Genomic DNA, 17,035 nt, shown 5'->3' with positions numbered 1-17,035 from the left:
AAACCCTAGAAAAGGATTTTTTAGTATAAGGAGCCATTCCCCAGTCAGATGGAGATAAGACTTTGTTAATTTTGAATTTTGAAAATTTAATAGATGAATTCTCTTTTTGATGAGTCAGAATAATAGAGTCTGAATCAACCAAGATGAATTCATAATATTCTCTAGTTTTTAATAAATCTTTTGGTAGAAACCAAAAGCCTGGTGGAAAGATTTTCGAAGTAATTTGCAGTAACGATGACCCTTCTGGGCAGTAATGAGATTCCAGGGGAATAATTGGCAGTGCAATATCTTTAGTAATAAAGTTAGTCCTCTCCAAAGGAGGAGGAGAATAATAAGCTAATGGGGAACCAGTTGACCTCTGAGAGGTCGTAATTCTCTGATTAAACTGTGATGGTGAAACCATCACAGCTTGGGCTCTAGTTCCGGAGGAGGAACTAGGAGAAGAAATTTTTGATATGTAAGTAGGAGAGGATCCTACTACAATCTGTTTCTCTGTAATGGGTAATGGAGGGCCATAAGAATCTTTTCTGGAGGTTTTGTCATTTGAACTCATATTTTTCCCTGCAAGAATTCTCTTGTTAAGAAATCTGGTAAAGAGTTTTTAATGCCTTCAATATGCATAATTTCAAAATCAAAACATGCAAGTAATGCCTGCCATCGGGCAAAAATATGTTTTGAAACTAAATTTTTAACATCCTTTTGTAAAACACTTTTTGCTGATTTACAATCAGTTTTTAAAACAAATGATTTTGAGAATAAATCATCTTGAAATTTCATAATGCATAAAACAATAGCTAAAATTTCCTTTTTAATAGTACTATAATTTATTTGAGGTCCAGTCCAAGTTCCGGAATAAAATCTAACAACCTGTTCTTTATCTGACCCTGGTAAAACTTGTTTTAATATCCCTCCAAATCCTAGATCTGAAGCATCAGTTTCTACTATTAGGCTGGCCGTAGGACAAGGAATTCCTAGACAAGGTAATTTTTTAACAATTTTCTTAAGATTAATAATACTAGTAGTCATGGTATCATCCCAAGATGGAGGGTTTTTCTTAAGTCTTTTAAACAAGGGGGCGCAAATGACTCTAAGATTTGGAATGAAATCAGACACATAATTTAGACATCCTAAAAACCTTTGTAATTGAGTTTTATCAGTGATTTTATCAGGAAATTTACTGACAAATTCTAAAGATCGACTAATAGGAGTGTACATTCCTTGACTTATATCAAATCCTAAGAATCTAATCTTTGATTGAAAAATTTTTAATTTCTTTTCTGACAAGGCCAATCCATTAGATTTAATAATTTCGAAGAATTTATTCATGTGATATACATGTTGATTAATTGAATCGGAAAAGACTAATATGTCATCCAAATAGACTATAACAAAATCAGAATATTTATTAAATATGTCATTCATGGTATTTTGAAATTCTGAGGGTGCATTTTTTAATCCTAAGGGCATAACATTCCATTCGAAATGTCCAAATGGTACTACAAAGCCGGTTTTATATTTATCTTCTTCTTTTAATTGAATCTGATAATATCCAGATTTAAGGTCGAATTTAGAAAAGACACTTTTATTTTGTAATCTATTAATTAAATTTCTTTTATTAGGAATTGGATATCTAATCCATTGTAAAGCAGTGTTTAAGGGTTTATAATTTATAACAAGGCGAGGACTTCCTCTTTCTAATTCAGCAGCGTTAACTACTTAGAAAGCTGAGCAACTCCAGGGGGATTTGCTATGCCTAATTAGTCCCTTATCTAGGTACTCTTGTATTTCTTTTTTACAATAGTTTAATTGTTGTTCACTCATATGTATTGGTCTCGCTTTAGTAGGTATATTAGTTTCTTTAAAGTTGGGTTCATAAGGTAGAGATACCGTATGCACCTTTCTTCTCCAAAAAGCGTTAGGCTGTTCTGAACAAAGGTCTTTAATAAAGTTATCTTGTATATTTTTAATTATTTCTTGTATCTTTTTAGATTGTAATTGCTCATCTATTCTTTTATAATGTATTTCTTTATTAATGAAATTAATTTGTTTTCTCTTTAAATCTATTTGATTTATAATAGAAATATTATTTCTTTTTACTGAATTAATATCTCTTATTTTAGGTTGATGTATAAACTCAAACTTTACAGTTCTTCCTAAAGCTTCAGTAATTATTTCTTTATCATTAACCATAAATGGATATAATAGCGTTAAAAAAGGCGTTCCTAAGATTATATTTTCTTTCATGTCTTTCACTAATAAGAACGAAGTTTTATAACATACTTGATCTTTACAAATTTTTGCATTGGATAATTTATAAGCTACCTGTAACCTAGCTCCATTGGCTCCTGCAAGGACCTCTTTAGTTTTTTCATAATATTGGGTAGGAATTAATCCTTCTTGAATACAGTTTAGATCTGCTCCCGAGTCTATTAATGCGTCTAATACGTATGTATGATCATGTACAATTAATTCAATTTTAACATGCCATTTATGAGATATAATTCTAGCAATATTGGCTATGTAACCTTCTTCATTATTATTATTTTGTATGTTTGAAGATTCTATTTTCTCTTGTTGAGATATTATAAAATTTCCTTGTAATTCTAAAAATTTTAATTCTAAATTATCACTTCTTTGGGTTAAATGGATACCTACTTCTTTTAGTTGTTTAATTTCATTTTTTAAAATTTTTATTTCTTCATTTAAATCCTTAACGGTAACCTCCTTAGGGGATTCAAACATTTTCATAATATCTTTAAATTCTATTTTATGAACATCATTTTTATGAATATTATTATCTTCTATAATATCTTTTATTTGTTTCATAAAAGCGGTTTTATTTTCAGAATCTTCCATTTTATCTAAAATAGTGATTAGTTTATCAGCTTGACTATTAGTAATTACATTAATAGTTTTAATACAATTATTACAATTACAAAAGTCTAATCCCGAACATTCTTCTTCTGGTCTATCTTGGATATGGTCTTCCCAATTTTCTAATTGATTTAGATCGTCGTATTCTGATGTATAATTATTAGAATCTTCCCCTGAAGATTGCTCCTTAACTGATTCTCCCTCATCAGTTTCTAACATAAATTTTTGTAATGTATTAACCAAACTTTCTTTTAATTCTTCTGAAATATCTAAACTACTAATTTGCTTAATTTCTTTAACTCTACATTTGTTAGAGTAATGTCCGAATTTTCCACATTTATAACATTGAATATTTTTACTATCTTTTAATGTTTTATGAGGTTTTTTTATAATTTTTTGTTGGACTTTTCTTATTAGATTTATAATATTCTTGATTGCCTTTATCTTTAATAATTTTATAATGCTTATGCTTATGCGAACTCTTTTTCTTTGGGTTAGAATTTTCTCTAGCTTTCTTACTACTAGGGGCTCGTAAAGGGGGTGCCCCGTATTGTTCGCAAAAAGATCCCATTTCCCTTCTATTACTCCCTAATTCGCTTTTAATTTTTCTTTGTATTTTAAAGTCGGTACAAACCTGCATACCCGTTTCTATAACATAATTAGAAAGTTCTCCTAGGGTTAAAGAATCATATGGGATAGTCCCATTATACACTCTTTTAAGATTTTCTTTTACCTTATCTGCAAATAATTTAGGTAATCCTCCTATAAATCTTTCTTTCCAATAAGACATTCCTCCGTCTGCCCTAAGACATAATTTTGAAAGGAACATGTCTCTATACCAACGATAATCTGACATAGTTGGGCAGTAAAGATTCATTAATTGATCAGACGCTCTTTGTTGGAGCTTTAGAGGTTCTCCTATAAAGAATTTTGTAATCGAATAAAGGAGGGTAGTAACACAATTTTCTTCATTAATTCCATTCTCAGATTTAACAGCAGTGTCAATTAAGATTTTATCTTGTGGGGACACAATATTATCCCACCAACCTTTTAATTGTCCAGTAAAACCCATAATTAGCATATCTTTAGTTTGCTTATCCGAATTATTTTTAATTTTTAATGCGGTTGCCGCCATTGTCATTTGTTGAATTACATCCAAAACATGCTGTTCAGATGCGCCATCTATATTCCATTCTGATATAGCTTGACCGGTATAAGAGTTTTCAACAAAATTAAATCTCTCTTCAAATTGCACATCTGCAAATGAAGGACGAGGATAAAAGTTTCTAGTTCTAGGCCTAGGTCCAGGACCTAGCTTATTAATACTATTTTCATATTCTTGAGAAAGCATATTGATTGAGGAGGTAGAGGCTAGATTCATTTTACTTAATTTTTCAATTAATTGGTTAATCTTTTCTTCTGACTTTTCTGGTCCTAATTTCATTTTGTTTGCTATATTTTTTGAAGGGACATCATATTTATATATAGGTCTTTTAGGATCAAGTTCAGTTTTAATTTCCTTTTGAGTAATAGGAAAGGTTTCTTCAATTCTTCCTAATTGGGTTGCTATGGTACTTAATGTCTGATTTGTGTAATTTAACTGAGTATGTATATGATAAAAATCTTTTCTAGTTGTAAGAGCAGGTGGTTCATCAGGATGTTTAATTGTTTTAAATGGGGCTGCTTCTAATTCCATATTTTCAACCTTTATTAAAATAGGTTCTAAAGGTGGATGTATTGAACTAATTATTTGTTTATTAGTTGTTTTCCACTGCGTGGTCATTCTAGTATTTGTATCTAAAAACATTTTATCCGCATAAGGATTAGGTATTTCGTATTCTAAACAATATAATTCAAACCAAGTAAAGAAATTTATATTAATCTCATGATGCGTCAAAAAATCATAGAATTCTTTTAAATAATAATCTGTTAATTCTTTATTAAACGTAGAGAAATACCAATCTCTTTTTTGTTTATTATGTTCTCCCATAAAATTAATTTTAATCCAATTTTTATCTATCTCAAAGGGTTCTTCTCTAGTTAATGTATTACAGACTTGAGATCTAGTAGGTGAAGGTGATCTAGATGGAGATCTAGGCCTTGGTTGCTGGTATAAAGGAACTGGAACTGCAGGTTGGAAATTGACACCTGACAATCCTACTCTAATAGTTGAATCTACAGACCTTCTAGACGCTGAGGGTTGCGTACTTGAAGATGAACTAATACTACTAGTTCTGTAATATCTATTTGACTGACTTCTATTCATTCTAATAATAACAGACCCATCTATATCTTGAATAGTATGACTAATAGATCTAGATTCTGGGTTTTCATTTTTAACAACATTTTGTATAACCCATTCCTCAGGTAATTTTTCTATTATTTCAGAAGCAGTTAATATCTTAGGGGTAACTACCATGGATTTATTTAGATTAGCTTCTATAATACAAGTTTCATTCTTAGGGGTTGCTTTTAATGATTTAAAGTCATAATTAACCTTGGATACCTTATAAGTAATTCGACTTATAACATCGAGGTTAGCAACTCCGGGGATGAAGGTTTCTCCCTGAGTTACTACACAAATGGCTAATGAGTGGGTAGTAAAAGGGTTAGATAAGCTCATACTGAAATTGGGATGACAATTAAAGTATGCTGGTCCACTATTTAAATTCGACTCTAACGTAGCTATTACTGATTCATGGAAATCTTTAATTCTAGTATCACGTAATACTAAGAGTAAAGGAGTATTTAATCCTAGTCGATGTAATGGTTTTGAAACCATTACATCGACTAGGATTAAATACTCCTTTACTCTTAGTATTACGTGATACTAGAATTAAAGATTTCCATGAATCAGTAATAGCTACGTTAGAGTCGAATTTAAATAGTGGACCAGCATACTTTAATTGTCATCCCAATTTCAGTATGAGCTTATCTAACCCTTTTACTACCCACTCATTAGCCATTTGTGTAGTAACTCAGGGAGAAACCTTCATCCCCGGAGTTGCTAACCTCGATGTTATAAGTCGAATTACTTATAAGGTATCCAAGGTTAATTATGACTTTAAATCATTAAAAGCAACCCCTAAGAATGAAACTTGTATTATAGAAGCTAATCTAAATAAATCCATGGTAGTTACCCCTAAGATATTAACTGCTTCTGAAATAATAGAAAAATTACCTGAGGAATGGGTTATACAAAATGTTGTTAAAAATGAAAACCCAGAATCTAGATCTATTAGTCATACTATTCAAGATATAGATGGGTCTGTTATTATTAGAATGAATAGAAGTCAGTCAAATAGATATTACAGAACTAGTAGTATTAGTTCATCTTCAAGTACGCAACCCTCAGCGTCTAGAAGGTCTGTAGATTCAACTATTAGAGTAGGATTGTCAGGTGTCAATTTCCAACCTGCAGTTCCAGTTCCTTTATACCAGCAACCAAGGCCTAGATCTCCATCTAGATCACCTTCACCTACTAGATCTCAAGTCTGTAATACATTAACTAGAGAAGAACCCTTTGAGATAGATAAAAATTGGATTAAAATTAATTTTATGGGAGAACATAATAAACAAAAAAGAGATTGGTATTTCTCTACGTTTAATAAAGAATTAACAGATTATTATTTAAAAGAATTCTATGATTTTTTGACGCATCATGAGATTAATATAAATTTCTTTACTTGGTTTGAATTATATTGTTTAGAATACGAAATACCTAATCCTTATGCGGATAAAATGTTTTTAGATACAAATACTAGAATGACCACGCAGTGGAAAACAACTAATAAACAAATAATTAGTTCAATACATCCACCTTTAGAACCTATTTTAATAAAGGTTGAAAATATGGAATTAGAAGCAGCCCCATTTAAAACAATTAAACATCCTGATGAACCACCTGCTCTTACAACTAGAAAAGATTTTTATCATATACATACTCAGTTAAATTACACAAATCAGACATTAAGTACCATAGCAACCCAATTAGGAAGAATTGAAGAAACCTTTCCTATTACTCAAAAGGAAATTAAAACTGAACTTGATCCTAAAAGACCTATATATAAATATGATGTCCCTTCAAAAAATATAGCAAACAAAATGAAATTAGGACCAGAAAAGTCAGAAGAAAAGATTAACCAATTAATTGAAAAATTAAGTAAAATGAATCTAGCCTCTACCTCCTCAATCAATATGCTTTCTCAAGAATATGAAAATAGTATTAATAAGCTAGGTCCTGGACCTAGGCCTAGAACTAGAAACTTTTATCCTCGTCCTTCATTTGCAGATGTGCAATTTGAAGAGAGATTTAATTTTGTTGAAAACTCTTATACCGGTCAAGCTATATCAGAATGGAATATAGATGGCGCATCTGAACAGCATGTTTTGGATGTAATTCAACAAATGACAATGGCGGCAACCGCATTAAAAATTAAAAATAATTCGGATAAGCAAACTAAAGATATGCTAATTATGGGTTTTACTGGACAATTAAAAGGTTGGTGGGATAATATTGTGTCCCCACAAGATAAAATCTTAATTGACACTGCTGTTAAATCTGAGAATGGAATTAATGAAGAAAATTGTGTTACTACCCTCCTTTATTCGATTACAAAATTCTTTATAGGAGAACCTCTAAAGCTCCAACAAAGAGCGTCTGATCAATTAATGAATCTTTACTGCCCAACTATGTCAGATTATCGTTGGTATAGAGACATGTTCCTTTCAAAATTATGTCTTAGGGCAGACGGAGGAATGTCTTATTGGAAAGAAAGATTTATAGGAGGATTACCTAAATTATTTGCAGATAAGGTAAAAGAAAATCTTAAAAGAGTGTATAATGGGACTATCCCATATGATTCTTTAACCCTAGGAGAACTTTCTAATTATGTTATAGAAACGGGTATGCAGGTTTGTACCGACTTTAAAATACAAAGAAAAATTAAAAGCGAATTAGGGAGTAATAGAAGGGAAATGGGATCTTTTTGCGAACAATACGGGGCACCCCCTTTACGAGCCCCTAGTAGTAAGAAAGCTAGAGAAAATTCTAACCCAAATAAAAAGAGTTCGCATAAGCATAAGCATTATAAAATTATTAAAGATAAAGGCAATCAAGAATATTATAAATCTAATAAGAAAAGTCCAACAAAAAATTATAAAAAACCTCATAAAACATTAAAAGATAGTAAAAATATTCAATGTTATAAATGTGGAAAATTCGGACATTACTCTAACAAATGTAGAGTTAAAGAAATTAAGCAAATTAGTAGTTTAGATATTTCAGAAGAATTAAAAGAAAGTTTGGTTAATACATTACAAAAATTTATGTTAGAAACTGATGAGGGAGAATCAGTTAAGGAGCAATCTTCAGGGGAAGATTCTAATAATTATACATCAGAATACGACGATCTAAATCAATTAGAAAATTGGGAAGACCATATCCAAGATAGACCAGAAGAAGAATGTTCGGGATTAGACTTTTGTAATTGTAATAATTGTATTAAAACTATTAATGTAATTACTAATAGTCAAGCTGATAAACTAATCACTATTTTAGATAAAATGGAAGATTCTGAAAATAAAACCGCTTTTATGAAACAAATAAAAGATATTATAGAAGATAATAATATTCATAAAAATGATGTTCATAAAATAGAATTTAAAGATATTATGAAAATGTTTGAATCCCCTAAGGAGGTTATCGTTAAGGATTTAAATGAAGAAATAAAAATTTTAAAAAATGAAATTAAACAACTAAAAGAAGTAGGTATCCATTTAACCCAAAGAAGTGATAATTTAGAATTAAAATTTTTAGAATTACAAGGAAATTTTATAATATCTCAACAAGAGAAAATAGAATCTTCAAACATACAAAATAATAATAATGAAGAAGGTTACATAGCCAATATTGCTAGAATTATATCTCATAAATGGCATGTTAAAATTGAATTAATTGTACATGATCATACATACGTATTAGACGCATTAATAGACTCGGGAGCAGATCTAAACTGTATTCAAGAAGGATTAATTCCTACCCAATATTATGAAAAAAACTAAAGAGGTCCTTGCAGGAGCCAATGTAGCTAGGTTACAGGTAGCTTATAAATTATCCAATGCAAAAATTTGTAAAGATCAAGTATGTTATAAAACTTCGTTCTTATTAGTAAAAGACATGAAAGAAAATATAATCTTAGGAACGCCTTTTTTAACGCTATTATATCCATTTATGGTTAATGATAAAGAAATAATTACTGAAGCTTTAGGAAGAACTGTAAAGTTTGAGTTTATACATCAACCTAAAATAAGAGATATTAATTCAGTAAAAAGAAATAATATTTCTATTATAAATCAAATAGATTTAAAGAGAAAACAAATTAATTTCATTAATAAAGAAATACATTATAAAAGAATAGATGAGCAATTACAATCTAAAAAGATACAAGAAATAATTAAAAATATACAAGATAACTTTATTAAAGACCTTTGTTCAGAACAGCCTAACGCTTTTTGGAGAAGAAAGGTGCATACGGTATCTCTACCTTATGAACCCAACTTTAAAGAAACTAATATACCTACTAAAGCGAGACCAATACATATGAGTGAACAACAATTAAACTATTGTAAAAAAGAAATACAAGAGTACCTAGATAAGGGACTAATTAGGCATAGCAAATCCCCCTGGAGTTGCTCAGCTTTCTATGTAGTTAACGCTGCTGAATTAGAAAGAGGAAGTCCTCGCCTTGTTATAAATTATAAACCCTTAAACACTGCTTTACAATGGATTAGATATCCAATTCCTAATAAAAGAAATTTAATTAATAGATTACAAAATAAAAGTGTCTTTTCTAAATTCGACCTTAAATCTGGATATTATCAGATTCAATTAAAAGAAGAAGATAAATATAAAACCGGCTTTGTAGTACCATTTGGACATTTCGAATGGAATGTTATGCCCTTAGGATTAAAAAATGCACCCTCAGAATTTCAAAATACCATGAATGACATATTTAATAAATATTCTGATTTTGTTATAGTCTATTTGGATGACATATTAGTCTTTTCCGATTCAATTAATCAACATGTATATCACATGAATAAATTCTTCGAAATTATTAAATCTAATGGATTGGCCTTGTCAGAAAAGAAATTAAAAAATTTTCAATCAAAGATTAGATTCTTAGGATTTGATATAAGTCAAGGAATGTACACTCCTATTAGTCGATCTTTAGAATTTGTCAGTAAATTTCCTGATAAAATCACTGATAAAACTCAATTACAAAGGTTTTTAGGATGTCTAAATTATGTGTCTGATTTCATTCCAAATCTTAGAGTCATTTGCGCCCCCTTGTTTAAAAGACTTAAGAAAAACCCTCCATCTTGGGATGATACCATGACTACTAGTATTATTAATCTTAAGAAAATTGTTAAAAAATTACCTTGTCTAGGAATTCCTTGTCCTACGGCCAGCCTAATAGTAGAAACTGATGCTTCAGATCTAGGATTTGGAGGGATATTAAAACAAGTTTTACCAGGGTCAGATAAAGAACAGGTTGTTAGATTTTATTCCGGAACTTGGACTGGACCTCAAATAAATTATAGTACTATTAAAAAGGAAATTTTAGCTATTGTTTTATGCATTATGAAATTTCAAGATGATTTATTCTCAAAATCATTTGTTTTAAAAACTGATTGTAAATCAGCAAAAAGTGTTTTACAAAAGGATGTTAAAAATTTAGTTTCAAAACATATTTTTGCCCGATGGCAGGCATTACTTGCATGTTTTGATTTTGAAATTATGCATATTGAAGGCATTAAAAACTCTTTACCAGATTTCTTAACAAGAGAATTCTTGCAGGGAAAAATATGAGTTCAAATGACAAAACCTCCAGAAAAGATTCTTATGGCCCTCCATTACCCATTACAGAGAAACAGATTGTAGTAGGATCCTCTCCTACTTACATATCAAAAATTTCTTCTCCTAGTTCCTCCTCCGGAACTAGAGCCCAAGCTGTGATGGTTTCACCATCACAGTTTAATCAGAGAATTACGACCTCTCAGAGGTCAACTGGTTCCCCATTAGCTTATTATTCTCCTCCTCCTTTGGAGAGGACTAACTTTATTACTAAAGATATTGCACTGCCAATTATTCCCCTGGAATCTCATTACTGCCCAGAAGGGTCATCGTTACTGCAAATTACTTCGAAAATCTTTCCACCAGGCTTTTGGTTTCTACCAAAAGATTTATTAAAAACTAGAGAATATTATGAATTCATCTTGGTTGATTCAGACTCTATTATTCTGACTCATCAAAAAGAGAATTCATCTATTAAATTTTCAAAATTCAAAATTAACAAAGTCTTATCTCCATCTGACTGGGGAATGGCTCCTTATACTAAAAAATCCTTTTCTAGGGTTTTTTCTCCACAACATTATAATTACTTTGACTACATGGATGCCTGGAGCTCCTTCTTACATTTACTACCATTTGAACACACCTGGTTCATCTGGTTTAACAAGAATATCTCATTATCCTTTCCAAACTGGTTTGTACAATGGTTTGAAGTTTATGGTCTTAACAAAACCATATTACCTGATTATGCTTTAGCAGCCTATGAACGATTTTCTCAAACAACTACTTGCCCTAAGCATAAAAGTCTGTTGGCATTTTGTGCTGTTTTTGGAATTACCTGGATTACTGCATGGTCTTTTGCCACCCAGCAAATTTGGCCTGAATGTACGGGACAAGAATTAGTGAAGAAAATAAGAATTAAATGGTGGGTTAAATTTAATCCAGCCCTTTTAAGTACCCAGGTATTAGATGATTGGTTTAAAGCTAACCCCAGTAAATGTAGAGGAGTTTCTATTCCAGATGAATCTGCATTCCTAGCTACTAAATCAAAATTAATTGCTTCATTATCATCCACCTCAGATCCAAATAAATTTTTAGAAAAATTACATGAGGCAATATCTACTGTTTCGGCAAGCGACAGTGAATCAGCTACAGAAGAACAATTACAAGACAATGAAGACGACTGTTATGGAATCATTGATTAACAGTGGATCTCAATCATCTCTGCGAATATTACTTTTCTTTATTAAAAGTTAGTTGTCGTTTTGTATTAATTAAAGGTCATGTCGACCATTACTTTTACTTTTACTGTTAAGGCCTTTTGTCTTTGTCGGCCACCTTATTTGCTTTTACTGTAGGCCATTTGTCTTTGTCGGCCATATCAAATCCGGTGTATTATTTTTGAAGTCCGGACTTCAAGCTTTTGCTATAAGTAGGTGAAGCTTTCATATGTTTAGGCATTCGCAGTTTGCACGCATTTTCTACTGCAAGCATTCTGAGATCCCTGAGCTTTGAAAACTCTTGTAAGTTTTAAGTATTATCATCTTTAAAACTCTTGTAAGTTTTAAAGCTTTTACCATAAATAAAATCATGTTGTTAAGTTTCAGTATTCATATCATTAATTTTGTACCTAGAAATAATTTCAGTTTTGAAATCGAAACTAATACTCTGATTACTAGCATTCAACATATGCATGTTTCTATTCTTATTTTTCCCGAAGAACAAAGAGTAGTTTCATACTTAAGCTTTCCGCTGTAATTGGTATCAGAGCCTGATACTGTTTGAAATTAGTTTAATTTCTTACAACTATATTAGTTTTCTTACAAGTTTTTCTCATCTAAATCTTTGTGACCCTGAACTTTATCCTTGCTGTATCTTAGTGTGTGGTCCAGGTAGTAAGACCATATATATATATATATATATATATATGGGGGCTGTTAACTTGCACCCACCTAAAAACACTAAGGTGCAAGTTAACAAGCTGCACCTACTTGTACTTTACTAAAACACCCTTTTGTCTCTATTAAACTTTATTTTAATTATAAGGACATTTTTATAAATAGCATAAATAATATTTGTTTATAACAGAAAAACATGAGGACATATTTGGGCGAAGGGGCTAAATCTTAGGGGGCCAAAATTGTAGTTTTTGTACTTATGGGGTCAAAATTGCAAGTCTTTGAAAGTTAAGGGGGGAAAAGTGCACTTTAGCCTAGTTCATTTAATAAATTATGGGTTATGATATGAGTCATTTTTTTTTTAATTTTTGAAATATATGAATTTTTAATGAATATGACACATAACATAAATAATAATATTATATATATAACCCGCGCAACGCCAAAAAAATATAGCTAATTAAGATTTAAAATAAGATTCTATATGTAAGATTTATTAAGATATTTATCTTATAGAAAGAAATTGGTCTTTTTATTTGAAAACACTCTCAATGTATTAGTAGCACATATGCATAAAAAGTAATATAAATGTGGTGTGGTTAAAAGTAATTTTTTGAAGGAAATGGTTAAAAGTAATATAAATGAGGAAAAGGTCTTTTTGTTTTTTTAGGGAAAAGGTATTTTTGTTTTAAAAGTTACTTTATGCCAATTCGCATTCCAGCCTTTACCTTCGTTTGCCAAGATATTTATGCCAAATGAAAAAATCAATTTTGAAAAAAAAATGAAAAACTAAAATAAAATGTTTGTTGGGATATTTATGTTAAATTTAAAAAATAGTTTAAAAAAAATACTGAGAATAAATGTGGAAACGACACATGAAATAAAAATTCTTACTTTATATTTACTATTAATTATTTATGAGACACAAATATGTTTACTTTTTCTATGGGACACATATGTATAATTGTTGAAGGATCAACAAATAAATTTCAATGAAATAGTCACAAAATTTATTAAGCATCAAAATACAAATAACAACTTTCCTTCTTTAATTCCTTCAAAAAAAAAAATAACTCTCTTTCTTTAATCAATATGTAGCATTTGAACCATAAGAGATACTCAATAATTTCATTTTAAAATACATAAACCTACTAAGTATCTGTTTATTTTTGTTTTCAGCATCAAGAAGCGCTTCTGCAAACCTCAAAAGTGAAAATTGAGTTTTGAATAATGTTTGGTTTGACTTTTCATAATTGCTTCTATCCTCCAAAAGCAATTCTACATTAAACTGTTATCAATTCCATAACTGCCATCTTAATTATCATCAATTTCTCTCACCCTTTCTCCAACCAAATCTGCTTTTTTCCACCTGGAACGTTAATTTCATTCACTTCACTGTCCATTTTTCTCTAGCTAGGACTCAACCACCCTTCCTAAATTTAATCTGAAAATTTATTACCATTACGTTATATAACAACATCATCTCCTACAAGGAAATATTGTGCTCAAGAGAACAACAAAAAGGAAAAATTCTGCTCAAAAGATAACAACAAAAATCAACAACAACAAGGTAATTTGACATTTTTGATTGATTTTAACTTTGATTTGCTTACTTGGTGTATCAAATTTAACTTTTGTTCCTTGTTGCAATGCTTATAAAATTTGTTTGGTTGAATAAATTAACATCTCTTATCAATTTCTACAGAGGAAAATTTTTGCATTATATGTGTTTGATAAAATGTCTCTTAGAGTTTAAAGTGTTTTTTTTTTATGGATATGAAAGTTATGTTAAAGTGTTTGATCATGTGGATATGCAAATTATGCAGTTAGTAATTTAAATATTTATGTTAAAGTGTTTAAATGTAATATTAAACACTAGTTTTAGACCCTTGCTTGGTGTTATGTAAAATTAGTAGAATGAACACTAGTTTTGTAAAATTTATATATTTATGCCATGAAGTAAAATTTATACACTAGTTTTTTGAGGGAATACTTGTTATGAATCTATAGAGGTAGTGTTGGCTCATTTTATCTTTTACTTTTCCTATCATACTTTGTGTACATAGCATTATGGCTACACAAAGGAAAGTTTATGCGGATTGGTAGAATCTTAAAGTGAATGAAATATTCATCCAAACATGTTTGGATTAAGTTGTCAAGGGTGAACGCATTGGCACTAGCTTTACTAAGAAAGGGTGGAAAAACATTGTTTGCCAATTTCATGAATCAACCAGGAGAAATTATGACAAGATTAAATTGAAGAATATGTATGATACCTTGAAAAAGGAATGGAGAGTATGGTTTAACCTATTTGAAAAAGTTACCATAATGGGATAATGAGAGGAATACCTTTGATGCACCAGATGAGTGGTGGGAGAACAAACAATTGACATGTGAAAACACAAATATGTTGCTTAGTAATACTTAGATTTATATTTAGCATGTTAATTACATGATGATGGTTATGAGATGCAGGAAAATCCTCTAAATTTAACTTAAGTTTAAATATTTTTTTTCTTTCTTTCTAGGTAAGTATTATTTAGTAGATTCTGGCTATCCAACATCAATAGGGTACATTGGTCCATACATATGTGAACAATATCATCTTCCTCAATGTAGGCGTTCTAACAAGTTCACAAATCATAATGAAGTATTTAATTATTATCACTCAAGTTTAAGGTGCACAATAGAAAGAACTTTTGGGGTATGGAAGAACAGATTTGCAATGCTACGTCGTATGCCTAAGTTTAAATTTGAGACACAAGTTCAAATAGTTGTCGCAACAATGGCTATACACAACTTTATCCGAAGGAAGGCAGAAATTGATATTGATTTTAATGTTAATGAAGATGAAAGCACATCCATTCACCATGATGATAGCTCATCTAACTTGGATCAATCACATGTTTCAAATGTAGTTTCGTCGTCAGAGATGGATCACATTCAAAACATAATCCGCAATGAAATTATTGAGCACATACAAAATATTTAGTATTGTACTTTAAATAATTATATCAATATTTTAGTACTATAATACACTTTAAATTAGTTTTGTAATAATATTTTAGTACTCTGTTGCACTTTAAATTCTATTATCTATTTGTAATTTTTATTTTCATGCTATTAGTATTGCAATAACTTATATTTTAAGACTATATTGCACTTAATTATCCTAATTTAGTAATTTCTATTTAACTATGTCTATTTTAGTAATTATACATTCGAAAACAATTTTGATCAAAACTATCCAAACAACAATTATTCTGTTTAATCAATTCTGCATTATTGCATCCAAACATAAATCAATTCTGTTAAAATCAATTCACAGAACCAAACACACACTAAAAAGCTTCTCAACTTTATATTCTTGTGATAATGTTTATACTATTACACATCCCTATAATCTTAGACCACAAATCACACTTGATTATCTCATATTTGACTCATCAATTTAAATATCTCTATTTCTTTAAAAAGTAAATACATCACAAACGAAATGCAATATTAGAATAAATTAAATGTTGCACGACACAATATGATTTAATTGTAACATCACTTCTAATAATCCCATGAACCTTACGTGGAATCTGTTTTATATACTTGTTTGTTATTTCTAGTTTTCTACTAATTAACATAGAATATAGGAAAATTATTCGTAGAATATTGGAAAAATAAAATTATCCAATCAGGGTGGCTGCCCCCAATTGGATATACGTGCATCCGTCCATGGGCACACTCCTCCGTCGGACATCATTTCAGCCATAGACTCCAACTAAAAATCTCTCATTCACATAACATTTCTTCCTCGAAATCTACTATCATTGTGACATCAATGTTTTTTTTGTTACAAGATCATCGCAAGATCTATTACTCCCTCCGTTTCAAAATATGAGCAAAATTCATTTTTTAGGTTCATTCATTTAATGATGTATGTGATCTATATTATGAACCACATACATCATTAAATGAATGAACCTAAAAAATGAATTTTGCTTATATTTTGAAATGGATGGAGTATCTTCTTTAATAATCACGAGTTCAAACAAATTCAATAAACATTAAAGTATAGTTTGAATTTCTCTTCCTCCTTTTTTTTTTAATTCAACTTTGAAAAAAAATGTAATAAAATTTTGTACAAGTGAAGTAGGTCTAACAAGAGGGAGTTGGCCAATGGCTACCTTATTTAATTAGCAATTTGGACGAAGTACCGAATACAAAAATAATTTCTTCTTAAGTACAAGAAAAAACCCCATTTTAAATATCTTTCTAAAAGTTTACATGCCTAAAATCAGAACCCACATAAATTATTAATTATTATTATAGAATCTCTAATTGAAAGGAGACAAGTCTCAATCAATGCAGCAAAAGAGTGCTTTCAAAAATCTTGATTTGAAATAGATTGAACTAA

The 17,035-nt window shown here is 30.0% G+C and overlaps 1 protein-coding gene across 1 annotated transcript; it reads left to right on the top strand.

Moving 5' to 3' along the window:
* Positions 1 to 14,640: 14,640 nt before the first annotated feature.
* LOC146920121 (uncharacterized) lies at positions 14,641 to 15,782 on the top strand. The gene is made up of 2 exons (XM_085711110.1): positions 14,641 to 14,882; positions 15,156 to 15,782. The coding sequence occupies exons 1-2, from the start codon at positions 14,747 to 14,749 to the stop codon at positions 15,617 to 15,619; spliced, it is 600 nt and encodes a 199-aa protein (XP_085567236.1). The 5' UTR covers positions 14,641 to 14,746; the 3' UTR covers positions 15,620 to 15,782.
* Positions 15,783 to 17,035: the final 1,253 nt, after the last annotated feature.

The sequence above is a fragment of the Medicago sativa genome, chromosome 5 (assembly GCF_051527215.1).
Source record: "Medicago sativa cultivar Bolivia chromosome 5, Bolivia_mono, whole genome shotgun sequence".
NCBI lineage: Eukaryota > Viridiplantae > Streptophyta > Magnoliopsida > Fabales > Fabaceae > Medicago > Medicago sativa.
Note: the sequence above shows the minus strand (reverse complement) of the source record. Positions and strands in the feature narration are given on the sequence as shown.